This window comes from Mytilus edulis, chromosome 3 (genome assembly GCF_963676685.1).
Source record: "Mytilus edulis chromosome 3, xbMytEdul2.2, whole genome shotgun sequence".
Lineage (NCBI taxonomy): Eukaryota > Metazoa > Mollusca > Bivalvia > Mytilida > Mytilidae > Mytilus > Mytilus edulis.
Window position 1 is genome coordinate 3,552,046 of NC_092346.1, and position 16,316 is coordinate 3,568,361.

At 30.4% G+C, this 16,316-nt stretch overlaps 1 protein-coding gene across 2 annotated transcripts in view; it reads right to left on the bottom strand.

Moving 5' to 3' along the window:
* Positions 1 to 15,893, bottom strand: part of LOC139515644 (reticulon-4 receptor-like 2) — a 29,898-nt gene extending 14,005 nt beyond the window's left edge. The window contains exons 1-6 of one of the 2 annotated variants that reach the window (XM_071305269.1): positions 15,694 to 15,893; positions 13,937 to 14,113; positions 12,775 to 12,846; positions 5,923 to 5,994; positions 4,719 to 4,790; positions 2,069 to 2,140 (exon numbers count right to left, since the gene is read on the bottom strand). In XM_071305269.1, coding sequence (XP_071161370.1) covers positions 2,069 to 2,140; positions 4,719 to 4,790; positions 5,923 to 5,994; positions 12,775 to 12,846; positions 13,937 to 14,097 — 449 coding nt within the window. In that variant the 5' untranslated portion in view covers positions 14,098 to 14,113; positions 15,694 to 15,893. Of the gene's footprint in view, positions 1 to 2,068; positions 2,141 to 4,718; positions 4,791 to 5,922; positions 5,995 to 12,774; positions 12,847 to 13,936; positions 14,145 to 15,693 lie in introns of both variants that reach the window. The other variant, XM_071305268.1, reaches the window with a different exon arrangement.
* Between the last annotated feature and the right edge of the window lie 423 nt (positions 15,894 to 16,316).

Consider the following 16,316-nt stretch of genomic DNA (forward strand, 5'->3'; position numbering starts at 1 on the left):
CATATCAAATTCATTTCCCGTTGAATATACTATTCCCAGAAGAAATTCAAGACTACCAGTGTTGATGTTTATTCCAAGCTCTTTTGTGAGACATTCCAAGTAATGGTTTTTACAAATGAAGATACTATCATTGAAGGCTTAATCAGATGTTGCTACGACATATTTGATATAAAAGGAGGATAAAACATCCACAACCTCGTTGTTCTTGAATTTGTTAGAAACTCTTGTCCTCATAGTATATCGTAGTTTCTGAATGCGCTTCTGAATGCATTATTGAATTGCTTTGATCCATACTAACGGAGGCATTTGTGGTCTCTTTAGATAATTGAATGGAGTATAATTCATTTCTGATATGGGAACTCCTAACGGTTTTGAACAGATGGCAACAGACTATCAATTGTCACGATGTGAATAGCAGGTGGTATATAATTTCTGTGACCATGACTTCTATCTTTCCAAGCAGAAATATTATATATTTACACTAACTACACCTTGACAAAATAAATACAGCATCAATGTTGTCATTGTATCCATAGGGAATGGCTGTTGCCAATTTTCTTATCTAAAAGTCTTCTCTGTGTAACCGATATGGTGTACTTGATATATGTATTTGTCAGGCTGAATAACATGTTGAGAAAGACATATGTTGTTGTTAAGTCATTTATTCTAAAATTGTCATTGACATAGATAAGTCCCCGTAAAGCACGCTGAATACCGGAAATAATAATGGAAGCAATACAATTATCACTACTGTTTGTATTGTAACTTTTGATGTCAAGTTTTTTTAAAGTATGTATCAGATACTAGTATATCACAGTTTTTACAGTAAAGGGTCGAATATAAACAAACGTGTATGAATACAACGTGGAATATGTGTCGTTTTCTTTACATCCTTTAATATTGTCAATGGGACACTTGATTCAATCGGTGTTGACGTGTCCTTGATAACATCCGATCGATACCTTTTTTAATCTTGGCGATGCGTCATCCAGCATAATATTATCTATTCAACTTGTATTCATACTGTAAGGCTACCAACAGATATTCTGATACGGTGGTGATATAAAGGCAAAAGTAGTATAACGATGTGCAAGAGTCAAAAATCGATCAAGGAAACCAAGTCTAAGTTGATAACTAAAAACCGGGAAAACACATGAACTATGGGAGGAAAACAACGGTACAACGGACACACTGAACTGCAAAAAACAGTCGGCAACATAGAAATGGACTATTTGTGTATTTACATTGTGTCGTAGAGAAAATTGAATTCGATAGTGTATGCTCACTTTTTATGTTAATATGTCTTTTGGATGATTTACCCCATTTGAATCGATATGGTATAGTGTGTCGTGATGTTACATTGTTTTGTCAGGTAAGGTTGAAGGTTGGTACCTTTAGTGTGCACCAGTTCTGGGTCGGGAATCTGATGTCCAGTGGTTAGCATTGACAAGAATACAGAAAAAAATACGCATGAACAGTCAATGCACAAATATACAAAGTCATGTTTTATGATCTACTATTACATTACAGCATGTAAAGCACAGATTAACAAAAGGCACCTTCCACCAATTTACGACAGTACACCAGTACTCCACAAACGAAGATTAAACTGCGACTCGCACGAATGTAAAAGAGTGACGTATTTTTAGTCACAACAAATTAGTAATTATATATTAGAGTATAAAAGTATAAATGAAAATAAAATATAAACCAAACAGATATTCAACCTCATTTGTCGTTAATAACCTGACAATGCAATGGTACAAGAAAGGCAAAAGATCTACTACAAACAAAAGCACATAAAGTACAACATAGAAAAAAATAAGAGTCGTGATTTAGGGGATTTTACTTATTATGTCCCAGATTTGGTGATAATTGATGAAATCGCTACCATTGGAACGTGAATATGGCATTACATACGTTTGTGACAGGTATAAAGATATAAGTTTAATTCAGTTGTCAGTGAACTCTTAAATTCCCATATCCATTTAGAATAAAATCGATCTCTTGAATACATACAATGTAACAGCAGGCCTTCACTATTTTATAGGAAAATCAATTTACTTACAGACCGCGAAGAGCATTTAAGCCTTTAAATAAATTCTCATCTAGCATGGCAATCTTATTGAGTTGAAGGTTCCTGAAAAAAAAACATTGTGAAAGTGTTTTGTTAATTGTTTTTCACTCCTCATTCACCTCGTATCAATTTTTATCTTTCGAGCGTCACTGATGAGTCTGTCGTTCACAAATTGAATCCTGGTATCTTTTTTTTTATTTATTCTTTACATAAATACAAACAGATTTGGGTAGAACGCATTCGAAAACCTTAAATTAAAGCAGCCATGAACCAAGGAAATATCTATGGACAGATTTTTCTTTTGCAATGCTTAGTCATTATTCATGTATGCTTTGTATAATTTGAGTTGAAAGATATCAAATTGAAGGTCTGTGCTTAAACTTTTAAACACTTCTCAGACCGTTTATTAACATCATAAATGGAGATTTGAACATATAAACACCTATTTACTAGAATGTATTTTAACATTAAGATAGCACTGACTGTTTATGTTTTAGAATTTTGGGGTCTTTTATAGCTTACTGTTCGGTGTGACCCAAGGCTCCGAGTTGAAGACCGTAATTTGACCTAGAATGGTTTTCTTTTTACAAACTATGACTTACATGAAAAATTGTCGCATTGACATGTATATCTTCGTATAACTATGATAATATCGACACAATAAACTCATTACAATTATATTCAGGGCAATGAGATAACATTGCAGAATGTGTGTACAAGCAGGTACAAGTCTTTTAAAGGTTATAGGTGCATCAATTAAATAAAAACTTTTGATTGTTTCTACTCCCATGATTCCTAAATACGCCTTTTTATCACTTTTTCTATATATAAGTGAGGACAGAAATAATTCTCAGAATAGTTAGTTTCATCAATTAGGGGATGTCATATTGATCTATTGATGTCTTATTCGCCTTGTTCAAAAGTTCAAATGCTAAACCCTTTTGAGAACTGTTTAACCAACAATATCCTGCACGATCTTTCTTGTTTTTTTTCCAATTATTATTATCATTTGTATGCATTGCTGTATCTCATGAAAAAAATATGTACAATGAATATCAATTAAAACCTTTCAACCAAGTCAGTATGAACTCATATATAGCAGTTTTAGAAGTGTTTATACAAACAAATTATCAGGTAGTTATGCAAATTCTGACTTATCGAAGATTTATACATTCAGATTCGTTTTTATAAATGTGTTGATTTCTTCCTTGCCTCCTGTGTATTAATGTCACTCTTTCGTGTAAGAACAACTAAACAATTGCCAACATTTTGTTGGCTTTTACATGTGACTATCTATGAAAAACAAAACGCGGTTCTTTAAGGGATACGATGGTACATGGGAGGTAAGTTTACGTTAACAACGTCAAGTATTACTCTCTGCGACGTTAACTGTATTTCTTCCCGAGTGATGTAAATCCTTTGCTTGAAAATAAGTACATTAACCCCTCATCTAAATTGAAGTTGACCTTGATATTGTATTAAGCCTTTTTATTCAAATTTCTATGCAAAAAGTAACAGATAATTTTCAAGTATGTGTATCTACAAATCCAACATATTTAGTAAATATTTTGTTTTTTCCCCATTTATGTCTGAATATATCATATTGAGGATGAACACCTCTGAGGAGCCAAAAATTTCAAGAATTAAATGTTTTTCCTAAACCTGATGTGGGGATTATAAGACTAAGAAATCACTGGTGAAGAAAAAATTATATGGTGGTGCACTTCTTTTTTTGCTACGGCTCTTTGGAAATACCCAATTTTGATCATTTACTCATTTTTCATCAATTGTTACCTATTTTTGGGCTTTGATCGTGAAAAAAATCACAGTTCCACAACTGAACTTTTTTTCATACTGTCAATAAAGATGAAGTGGACCAAGCTGATTAAATTTAACTAAAACAATCTCTAGATAGGTGTCCATATAAGTTGTATCATATTTTGATGCTTTTTTGGGTCAAATTTACCATGCTTTCAATTTTTTAAATTTGTAATTTTTTTAAATTTTAAGAACCAAATGCGTATAATTTCAACTTCTTTGTTATACAAGATTGAAAAAATGCATATCAAAGAAATTTGAAAAGACAAAATTGATAAGTGATGAACATGCTTCTTGAAAAATCATTTGTTTGTACCCCTCAACCGTTTTCTAAAAAAAAGAATAGGCTAAAAAGACTGACTTGATTGGTCGTAAAATTTGAAAACTGATTTACTCAAAATTATTCATCGTAAAATACACATTTTTTTCACAGAGTTATGTTTGATTATAATGTTTTTAAAATTCATTGATATTTCCACTTTTTTATTTTGGAAAAAAATCCAGAACGAGATTTCAACGAGGCTGAAACGTCAGAAGAATACATCCTTAATGTATTTTTTTAAAATTTTTTACATAAAATATTGCTTGTATAGAAATGTTCGTAAAGAATCACAGTGAGATTAACACTGTATCGTATGTCCCTAACACATATTGTATACTTCATAGGAATGGTACAACTAAAACGAAAAGGGGTCATTGAAAATGCCTGCTCACAATGTAACTTACATTACATATAAATAACAAAAATATATTAGTTATATAACGACAGCAAACCAGAAAACAAGGGTTAAATAGATTTTCGTATTCACAACAATGAACTTACAAAAGTTGAAGTGCCGGTAAGCCTTGGAACACATTTGCCGCTAGCGTTGTAATTTGATTTCTGGATAGGTGCCTATAAATAAAGTGTTTCAATCAAATTGTACTGCAACATAAACTATATCATCTTCATAAACACTGACCAGACATATTAACTTAGTGCATATTAAGAAAATGAAGGTGAGCAACAGAAAAACATTTGCAAATTTTACAATTTTATTAGTTTTTTTTCTGTCGGAAGGTCGTTTGTACTGTATTATCACTATCGTGTATCTTGTAGTTAGAACTTCGTTTGAATTAGTAGGGCTTGTGTTCAAACAAATTATACTCATGTAATGATACGTTGCGTACAAAGCTAACAATAGGTAACGTTAGTGACGTTTGTTACATAGTAAAGTAATAACAGTAAATCCACGACAATGTGTGATATAAGGATATAGTGATTCCACCTTTCGACAAACTTCAGTTGGTAATTAGAATTTTTAGTAAATAAGTAACAAGATTCTCCGAAATATACATATACGGAGTTAAGGTTTGATAAAAAAAAAGGTAAAAAAGGATGAGCAAAACGAACCCTACCACAACCCGGATGTGGTTTCAGGTGTTCTTGAAGGTTGAGCATCTAATGTTGCCCATGTTATACTCATCTTGTTGCTCAGTTTGGTACTCACAAAGTGACATAATATACATTACTCTACAACATTGCTATTTAAAAACGTAGAAACCATTTTCGTAATAAACCCAAATCCAAAAAAATATGATATTACGTTCAAACATTTAAGAATTAAATGCTTCTTTTTGTAAATTCGTTCGGATGTAAAATAAAAGTTGACCAAAGAACATTCTGGTTTAAAATGTACGCATAGTCAACGCTTCTACAACCCTATGAAATAACTAAAAGAAGCATTCAATACTTATAATTACATTTGTTTGCTATGATCATGTAAACACAATTAATATGATCACGTTTTTCTTTTACTAACCTGTGCACTTATTTGTGAAAACGTGTGTCATCATGTATATTACATTTCATGAAATTTAATTTAAATCGACGAATGACACGGGATTGATTTTAGCCAATCAAAATAACATATAATAATGAAACACACATTTAATGTAAGCATAACATCATGAACATGGCATCCAACCTAAAACAATTGTGTAACACATGGACATAAAATGGTTGTTTCAATAATTGATTTACTTACAACTGTTCAAGTTTGGTCAGGTCTTGAAATAGATATTCAGGTAGCGCCGTGATATGATTTCCGGACAGATCCCTGAAAAAAACGTTTTGTTAAAGGTAATTCTACATCGAATTTCCAATCGTAACAGAGACAAATTTCCGTTTCGTCTGATTTTTTCCTAAGAACAATTGCCTATTGTTTTTGAATTTAGATTTACTAATTGAATACGCTGAATCAGATTACTTTTCTTTTGGAAGATTTATTCTTAAGTTGACAAATGTTTTTTTTACAGTTAGGATTGCTTAGTATGTACTTTTTGTCTGAACCCAATTTGTCTCTTTTATCTATCTCATGTGATTACCTTTAGTAAACATATGTTTTAGAGTCAATTTTTATTTTGTTTGAAAAAAAAGGACATCTTTGTTTTCAAACAAAATAAAAATTGACTCTAAAACATATGTTTACTAAAGGTAATCACATGAGATAGATAAAAGAGATCGGAGATTAAATACTACATCAAACCAACATCATATAGAACCAAACTTGCTCACGTCAAGAATGGAGATATTTACAAGATTATAAGAACCGTCAACACTTGGAATGAATTTGAGTCTGAAGATGAAATTCGATTGCTGTACAAATACCAGGAAAAAAAACATTGCACTACTCCATCACAATTGATGCAAAAAATCTATGTTTTAATTACACTTACAGTCTGCGAAGACTGGCCAATGCCTGGAATGTGTTCGCATCTATAGTAGTAATATTATTTTCTGCAAGATTCCTGAAAATGTCATGCAATGTGATATATTGCTGTTACATCAGAATTCTAAGGTTCAAGGCAAAGAATGTCAATATAAATAAAGGCAACAGTAGTATACCGATGTTCAAACTCATCAATCCATGGACAAAAAACAAAAACGGGGTAACAAACTAAAACTGAGGGAAACGCATTAAATATAAGAGGAGAACAACGACACACTACAATGTAACACACACACAGAAACGGACCAAGCAACAGACAAAATCCCACGAGAATAACAAATATAACATCAAAACCAAATACATGAATTTCGGATAGACAAGTACCGTGACACGTCTTATCGCAATGTGAATTAACACTCAAAAATAAGAGAAAAAAAACGACGCAACGTTAAAATGTAACACATACAGAAACGAACTATAATATAACAATGGCCATATTCCTGACTTGGTACAGGACATTTTTAAAGAAAAAAATGGCGGGTTGAACCTGGTTTTGTGGCATGCCAAACCTCCCCTTTTATAGCCATGTGAAATATAACATTAAGATGACAACTCAACACTACAGGACTACAATATAAATAAATTGGAGAATACAATTGACAAAGAAACACACGAACAACAGCCAACAAAAGGCAACAAGTTGAAAATTTTAATACGCCAGAACTGCATTTTATACACACAAGATTTACTAGTGATGCCCAGATACAAAAGTTTGAAAGCAGAAACAAGCACAAAGTCGAACAGCATCGAGGACTAAAAGATTAAAAAAAGTTGTGCCAAAAACGGCCAGGGTTTTCTGTTAGTTACCAGAACATCCTTATCATTTAAAATAATTTATACTTTTGCAAACAGTAAATTTATTAAATTAATAAACAAAAGCTGTACATGATAGAACTGAAATATTAACTAATTACAGGAAACAACTGAAATACATTACATAACCAGACATTTGCAACACAATATGTAGACACATTCGAATATGTTTAAACCACAACGCCAAGTGACGTCATATTTGAAATTGTAAAAAATGACAAAAAAAAGATGACGTCATTTGAATATGTAAAACAGATTGTATAAACGTGTCAACTCAGTCACTAATGTGGTCTATTCAAAACATTTTTTCACTAATCAAAGACGTAAATCTTCATTAATATTTAAATTTTTATGAAGTTTTCATCTCGAAATAAATATACCTTTAACCGTTTCTTCCTTACTACTTAAGACTGGACAAATGAAATTACAACGCAATTCCTTTGGAATATAATATAATACATATAACGGAATTTGATGAGACTGTCATCAAAGTGAGACAAATGTGAGAGGTGTAGCGCTTTAAAACCAGGTTGAATCCACCATTTTCTACATTTGAAAATGCCTGTACCAAGTCAGGAATATGACAGTTCTTGTCCATTCGTTTTTTATGTGTTTTGATATTTGGCTTTGCCAAGTGATTATGGACTTTCCGATTAGATTTTCCTCTCAGTTCAGTATTTTTGTGATTTTACTTTTCACTAGTAAAACGTTATATATAACTACATGCATATGTTTTCAACTATCAATTGTGTAAAAGATTATAAGCACACCTTACACGTTTGATAAAATGAAAATAAAACATTCGTTAAAAATTACTTGGAAAATCTGTAGATGTTCTTCTTTATCAATCTAATAAATGATGGACTTTAGTTTAAAGCTATTTTTTCGTGTAATCTTACCCAAAAATAAGTACGATTATAAATATTTGGTGGATGTATTTCAATTACAGTTTTATCTGACAAATAAAGGCAACAGTAGTATACCGATGTTCAAAACTCATTAATTGATAGGGAAAAAATCCGGATCACAAACCAAAACCGAGGAAAACGCATTAAAACGCGGAGAATGATGACACAACATTAAAATGTAAAACACACAGAAACGAACTAAGCATTAGACAAAATCCGATGAGAATAACACATATAACATCAAACTTAAAAAAACATGAATTTGGGTGACACGTCTTATAATAATGTGAATTCACTCTCAAATATAAGAGGAAACAGACGACACAAAAGAAACACAAATAAAATTGAAAATGGAAATGGGGAATGTGTCAAAGAGACAACAACCCGACCATAGAAAAGACAACAGCAGAAGGTCTCCAACAGGTCTTCAATGTAGCGAGAAATTCCCACAAAGTTTATTTTCACAATGTTTAATAATTGTAACTAAGTGAAGACTTTCGTCACAAAAGCTTAATTTTAGATCTAGTAAATTTATGTAAAGAACAAGAAAGAGTATTATTTCATTTCATAATAAAATGTCTAATATAAATGCATTATAGATACATCAACGAAAATCAAGTATGGTAATATGAACAAATTATTATATAGTTTTAGCCTAAGATAGTACATGATCCTTTAATAGTTGTTATTGGCTTTCAACTTGCTGTCAGTAATTGTGAGTACTCACAAATCTCTACATAGTGTCTGTTTTGTTGTGAAAGGTACGGACTGTCTGTGTTTTCGTTAGATGTTTTCTGCTTTGTATCGATTCGATGAGTTAAGCCCATTTCAACTGATTTGTATAGTCTGTTTTTATGTTGTACTGTTATACCACTGTCCCAGGGTAGGGGAGGGTTCGACGCCAGCTAACTAATTCAACCCAACCACATTCTAGATATGTTCCTATCCAAAATCTAAAGACTATTGAGTGGCTATCGATTTTCTTTATTATTTTGCATAATTTTTTTTTATGTTGTGCCGTTACAAAAAAAAAATCGCAATTAAATATTGTTATATTTTTTTCATGTCATTGCCTTTTATTGCAGACTATACGGTTTGGTTTTTTTTATTATTATTGAAGGCTGTATGTTTGCCTATAATTGCTAACATCAGTTTCACGTGATCTTTGATGGACAGTTGTCTCATTTGGAATTATACCGCATTTCCTTTATTAAATATTAACATTTGTACAAACGTATCTGTTTTGAAATTGTACAATTAATTACAACAAAGAATATAAGGGAATTGTTAGATTTAGGAAAATATCACGCTACATAATTTTCTAGAATACTCATTAAAAAGTGTAAGAAACTGTTATTCCTTGTGTTTCCGTCTATTGTAATGTTGTATTTGATGTGTGTTATTATATTTAATATGTGAATATTTTGGTATACCTAAGCTGTATTGCTTATGGTTTTAAATAAACTAACAAGCAAACAAAAAAGATGAAAGATGAAAGTTATTAAGCAACGACAAATAAACAACATACAGTAACACATGGACATACAATGGTTGTTTCAATAATTGATTTACTTACAACTGCTAAAGTTTGGTCAGGTCTTGAAATAGATTTTCAGGTAGCGCCGTGATATGATTCCGGACAGATCCCGGAAAAAACGTTTTGCCAAACGTAATTCAACATCGAATTTCCAATCGTAACATAGACAAGTTTCCGTTTCGTCTGATTTTTTCCTAAGAACAATTGCCTATTGTTTTTGAATTTAGATTTACTAATTGAATACGCTGAATCAGATCACTTTTCTTTTGGAAGTTTTATTCTTAAGTTGACAAATGTTTTTTTTTACAGTTAGGATTGCTTAGTATGTACTATTTGTCTGAACCCAATGCACATTTCAGTAATGCTCCAAGCCAAAACAAAACAAAATGTAGTGATTAATGACTTTTTTAGACTGAACTTTACTAGCTGCAATCTAAATTGATATATCTAATATACTCTTGAAACTATGATATTTGATGTTTATGGATATTTACATCTTTGCCTCTCATTATGTATTCTACATTTCATATACATGAATATGTGTACCCTAATTTTCATCTGTATCTCATGTGATTACATTTAGTAAACATATGTTTTAGAGTCAATTTTTATTTGGTTTGAAAAAAAGACATCCTTATAGCACATCTTACACGTTTGATAAAATGAAAATAAAACATTGGTTAAAAATTACTTGGAAAATCTGTAGATGTTCTTCTTTATCAATCTAATAAATGATGGACTTTAGTTTAAAGATATTTTTCGTGTAATCTTAACCAAAAATAAGAACGATTATAAATATTTGGTTGATGTATTTCAATTACAGTTTTATCTGACAAATAAACAGTAGTATACCGATGTTCAAAACTCAAAATCGATAGGAAAAAATATCCGGATCACACACCAAAACCGAGAGAAACGCATTAAATATAAGCGGCGAATGATGACACAACATTAAAAAAGATACTTGAAAGAGTACTTAATGGGTAAATAATAAGTTAACTTTCCATTAAGATTGAAACTAGGGTAATATAGTTTCGACAATATGTATTAAAAATGTATAATGTTTGTTGCGTTCTGTATGTAATGGTGTCCTCATAATGTTTGTTTCTTAAATATGTCATACATTTTATAACATTCTAATATGTGTTTTATCTAACTTAAGTTTCTCTTTTGGATTATTGTTACTTTTTATTTCATTATTGAAATACACAGGAGTCATTAAAAAGCTGACTTTAAGACACTTTGTTATGAACGCAACAAAAAAGATTACTTGATTTTCTTCAGAATTTTTGGATAGAATACTCCATCGACTATCTAATAGGTATGTTTTCGGGAAAAAAATGATATTTTTCTTCAAGAATACATACATTCTGTTATTATTTGAAACCATTTATTTTTCCCCCATGTTGTCACAGCTCTGTGCCCAATACTGAATTTCTCCACAACTGCTACAGAAACAATGTCCTCATGATCTTTCTTTAAATCATTATCATGTTTTTTTTCCAATTATCATTATCATTTGTATGCATTGATGTATTTCAAGAAAAAATACGTAAAATGAATATCAATCAAAACTTTTCAACCAAGTCATTTTGAATACCGTTTAATCATCAACTCATATATAGCAGACATTTAATTATTTCCTGTTTCACAAATCAAGAAGATACGTATATAAAAAAATATTGAAAATCTGTATACAAAATTCGCATGTGTTTAATTTTTTTTTTAACAAAACAGTTAGTTAAGTATATGTGTATCTTCAAAACCAACATATTTAGTAAACATATTATTTTCCCCCCATTTATATCTGAATATATCATATTAAGGATGAACACCTCTGAGGAGCCAAACATTTAGAATTAAATGTTTTTTCTAAACCTGATGTGGGGGTTATAAGACTTTGTAAAATCACTGGTGAAGAAAAAATCAATTCTTCTTTTTTTGCTACGGCTCTTTGAAAATACCCAATTTTGAAAATTTTCCCATTTTTTTCATCAATTTTTACCTTTTTGGGGGCTTTTATCGTGAAAAAAATCACAGTTCCACAATTAAACTTTTTTTCATATTTTCAATTAAAATGAAATGGACCAGGCTGATTAAATTTAACTAAAACAATCTATAAATACGTGTTTACATAAGTTTTATCATATTTTGAAGCTTTTTTTTGTCAAATTTACCATGCTTTCGATTTTGTAAAATTGTGGGTTTTTTTTTAAATTCTAAGAACCAAATTGCGTATTATTTTAACTTTTTTGTTATACATGATTGAAAAATACATATCAAAGAAGTTTGAAAAGACAAAATTGATAAGTGATGAACATGATTCTTGAAAAATAATTTTTTGTACCCCTCATCTGTTTTCTCAAAATTTTGGCTAAAATGACTTGATTTGTCGTAAAATTTAAAAGCTGATTTACTGAAAATTATTTATAGTAAAAACACAATTTTTTCACAGAGTTATGTTTGATTATAATGTTTTTAAGATTCATTGATAGTTCCACTTGTATGACATGTTTTGAAAAAAATTCAAGAACGGGATTTCAACGAGACTCAAACGTCAGAAGAATACATCCTTAATGTATTTTCATTTATATTTTACATAAAAAATTGCTTGTATAAAAATGTTCGTAAAAAATCACAGTGAGATTTAAACTGTATCGTTTGTCCCTAACACATATTTTGTAATTCATAGGAATGGTACATCTAAAACGAAAGTAGGGCTATTTAAGATGGCTGCTCACAATGTAACTTACATTACATATAAATAACAAAAATATATTGGTTATATAACGACAGCAAACCAGAAAACAAGGGTTAAATAGTTTTTCGTATTCACAACAATGTACTTACAAAGTTTGAAGTGCCGGTAAGCCTTGGAATGAATTTGCCGCTAGCGTTGTAATTTGATTTCTGCTAAGGTGCCTATAAATAATGTGTTTCAATCAAATTGTACTGCAACATAAACTATATCATCTTCATAAACACTGACCAGACATATTAACTTAGTGCATATTGAGAAAATGAAGGTGAGCAACAGAAATACATTTGCAAATTTTACAATTTTATTTTAATTTATACCGATGTTCAAAATTCATAATTCGAAAAAAATCCGGTTCACAAACTAAAACCGAGGGAAACGCATTAAATATAAAAGAAGAATGATGACACAACATTAAAATGTAACACACACAGCAACGGACTAAGCATTAGACAAAATCCGATGAGAATAACAAATATAACATCAAAACTAAAAACATGAATTTGAGATAAAAAAATACCGTGACACGTCTTATAATAATGTGAATTCACACTCAAATATAAGAGGAAACAAACGACACAAAAGAAACAGAACATAAGAGGAAATAAGCGACACAAAAGAAACACAAAGTTTATTTTCACAATGTTTAATAATTTTAACTAAGTGAAGACTTTCTTCACAAAAGCCAAATTTGAGATCTAGTAAATTTATACAAAGAACAAGAAAGAGTATTATTTCATTTTATAATAAAATGTCTAATATAAACGCATTAAAAATACATGTACAAAATTCAAATATGGTAATATAAACAAATTGTATATAAGTTTAGTCTAAGATAGTACATGATCCTTTAATAGTTAACAAAACTTCTCAAAAGCTTGTAAAAACTAGAAGTTTTTATCAAAGTTCCTTGAACAGCAACTTAAAAAAATGACTTGAATGTGTAGATTTGACGAAATACCTTTTAGGTATACATTCTAAGTAAATGACCGGAATAAGTTTATAAAAATCAATTCATATCAAATATCGTCTTTTAAAATCTATTTTCGATAGAGTTAACAGCTATGAAAGATCGAGTTTGACATACGGTCTTTATTTATTTTTTAAATATAAATCTGTATTAAATATAAATGGTTTCTGAAGTTTATTCTTGACTTTTCAGATCATTTTTGTCTACGGAAGGCCTTTAACGAGCACTGAAACCTGTATCACACTTATGAATATCAACTTATACATCTTGTTTTGGATACTCACAAATGTGTTGTTGAACTTGGAATTCCAGCTGGAACTGTTGATAAACCTTTACTTTCGCAAATAATACTCGGCGTGCCATGGTGGCAAGTGCATGCAGAGGGACAACCAAAGACTGCACTTTTCAAAACAGTGACCATAATTAAGAAAATTATGCTGTGCATTGCCTGGTTAATATACCTGCAACATATTCATGGCATTGTTACATGTTCTGGCAGTCGTGAAAATAAAAAAAATAAAAATCTTTCATCGAAGTTTACTTTTATGCAATAAATTAATTTGATTTATATAAGTCTAAAAGGAAAATAAATATATGCTGTTTTGCTTTATACATGATTCCAAAATGTGTTTGCATCAGTTGATCATATAAGCAAATAGGCATCAAGTCTGCAACTACATAATTGCAGGTTCTCTTTTCAAATATGCATCAGTATCATGGAAGATTTGAAATTAAAACAGAGCAAGCAGATTTAATAAAGTGGAATATTAAAATTAAAATGTTTGCATGTTTTTAAACCACAAAGAAGAACATTTTAGAATTGCTTCATACAATAAATTTGCCATTTCATGTTTACACTACAACAGATTTTATAACTTAAAACATAATACTTTAATTGAACCCAACAAGTGATTTCAATGCATCTAGGGTAAAGAACTTGCTATTAATATTCAAGTAGCAAACATATCACCACAATCATTGTCGGAGAAGTTACTGCATATACTGACACATAGTAAAATCTAATTTACAAAAACAACACGAAAAAAGGCAGATGTGGAACAGGATCTGCTTATCCTTCTGGAGCATAAGATCCCCCAAAAACTTTGAATGATAGCACTAAAATAGAAAGATATAAACCTTAAATTCCAATAACAACTTTTTGTTTTCGTTTCTGCATAATTAATAATTTGTTTTTCGCTAATTGTTAGAAAACTCTGATAGCTTATGATCATTTAAAAAATATTTTTGTTATTTCTATTTCGAAGGGGCAAAATATAGCATTCCTTCAAATTCAAATTTATATTTTTTCAAACAAATATCGTTTTTATAAGAATTTCGACTCGTCAATTAAAACTTGAGGAAATTTAAATATAAATATATACATACAAGAACCAATGCATAATCAATAATACATTTCCAAGTGTGTGGTTTTTCAAGATCAAACATCGGAATACAATTATAGCAAAATCACAAAATGCATTTAAACAGGCTTTTTATTCAACCGTTTCCGACTATATGTTGTACTCGTGAGCATTTGTGTCATATATAATTAAACACCAACTGTATCTTAATATATAACTTCCTTAATGTTTTGCAATTGGCACCTTCTAAAACGGGTTATTGTACTGCTGAACTGCAGTAGTAAACATGAAATCAGAAATTATCTCCTTGAGTAAATTGATTGTATCGCATATGTTATTTTCATATTGGTAAAATTAATTAATTACTACAAGGAGTTCAAAATGACAGAATATCTATTCTCCCTGTCCAGCCGTATTCAAAATAATGAATGAATGGAAATTCGTGCAATGTTACGTCGCTTGTTTGTTTCGCTGAGGTATCTTAAAATTTTGATTAGTACAAAAAATAATGTAATAATATGGATAGTACCAATATTTCTGCATCCGATGCTCATTCCAACATCAAGTATCTCTTCCGTGGTGGCAGATGCCAAATAAATATAAAATCCCTAACTTATTAAAACATTCTATGGTAGTACATTAATATTTACAGAATAAAAAATATTACTTAAAATGATTACCTTAGATTGCAGTCGAAATACTGTTATGTTCGTATCTGTGCCATTCAATAGTTCTTTGTTGCTCATCGATATGATACACTTATACAACTGTATTATATTTTTGAGTAGTATGTCAAAACATAAAGTTATTCCAAAAATTCAAATTTGATTTTCGGAAAATTAAAGGTCTCATCAGCATAGACCTCAACAAGGTATTTTTGATATATTTGTGTCAAAACAGTTAGTATTATCAAACCACTACATATATCTAATGTTGTTTTTTTTAAATCCTTTTAAAAATGTTAACCTTTTGATCGTGGGAAGATATCTGGTCATAACGAATAGTACAGCTCCATTGAATACAACGACATTAAAAGCAATTAAAATAAATTAAACTGTATTATCAAACAGTTTAGACAGATGTAAAAGAGTATCACGCATATCACGCTAAGTTGGTCTGGTATGAATTTTAATCGTGAAGTTCATCACGTTTGTACAAGTTTTCTCGTCCTTTGCGTTTGAATATTTTTTGTTGAAGCTCTCGTGATGAAAGAAAACCCTATAAGAGTACTTCGTTCTCACCACACTTATAAAGTGTTATTTTAATCGAAAGGTTACTTAGTAAATACAGAACAGAGAACGCC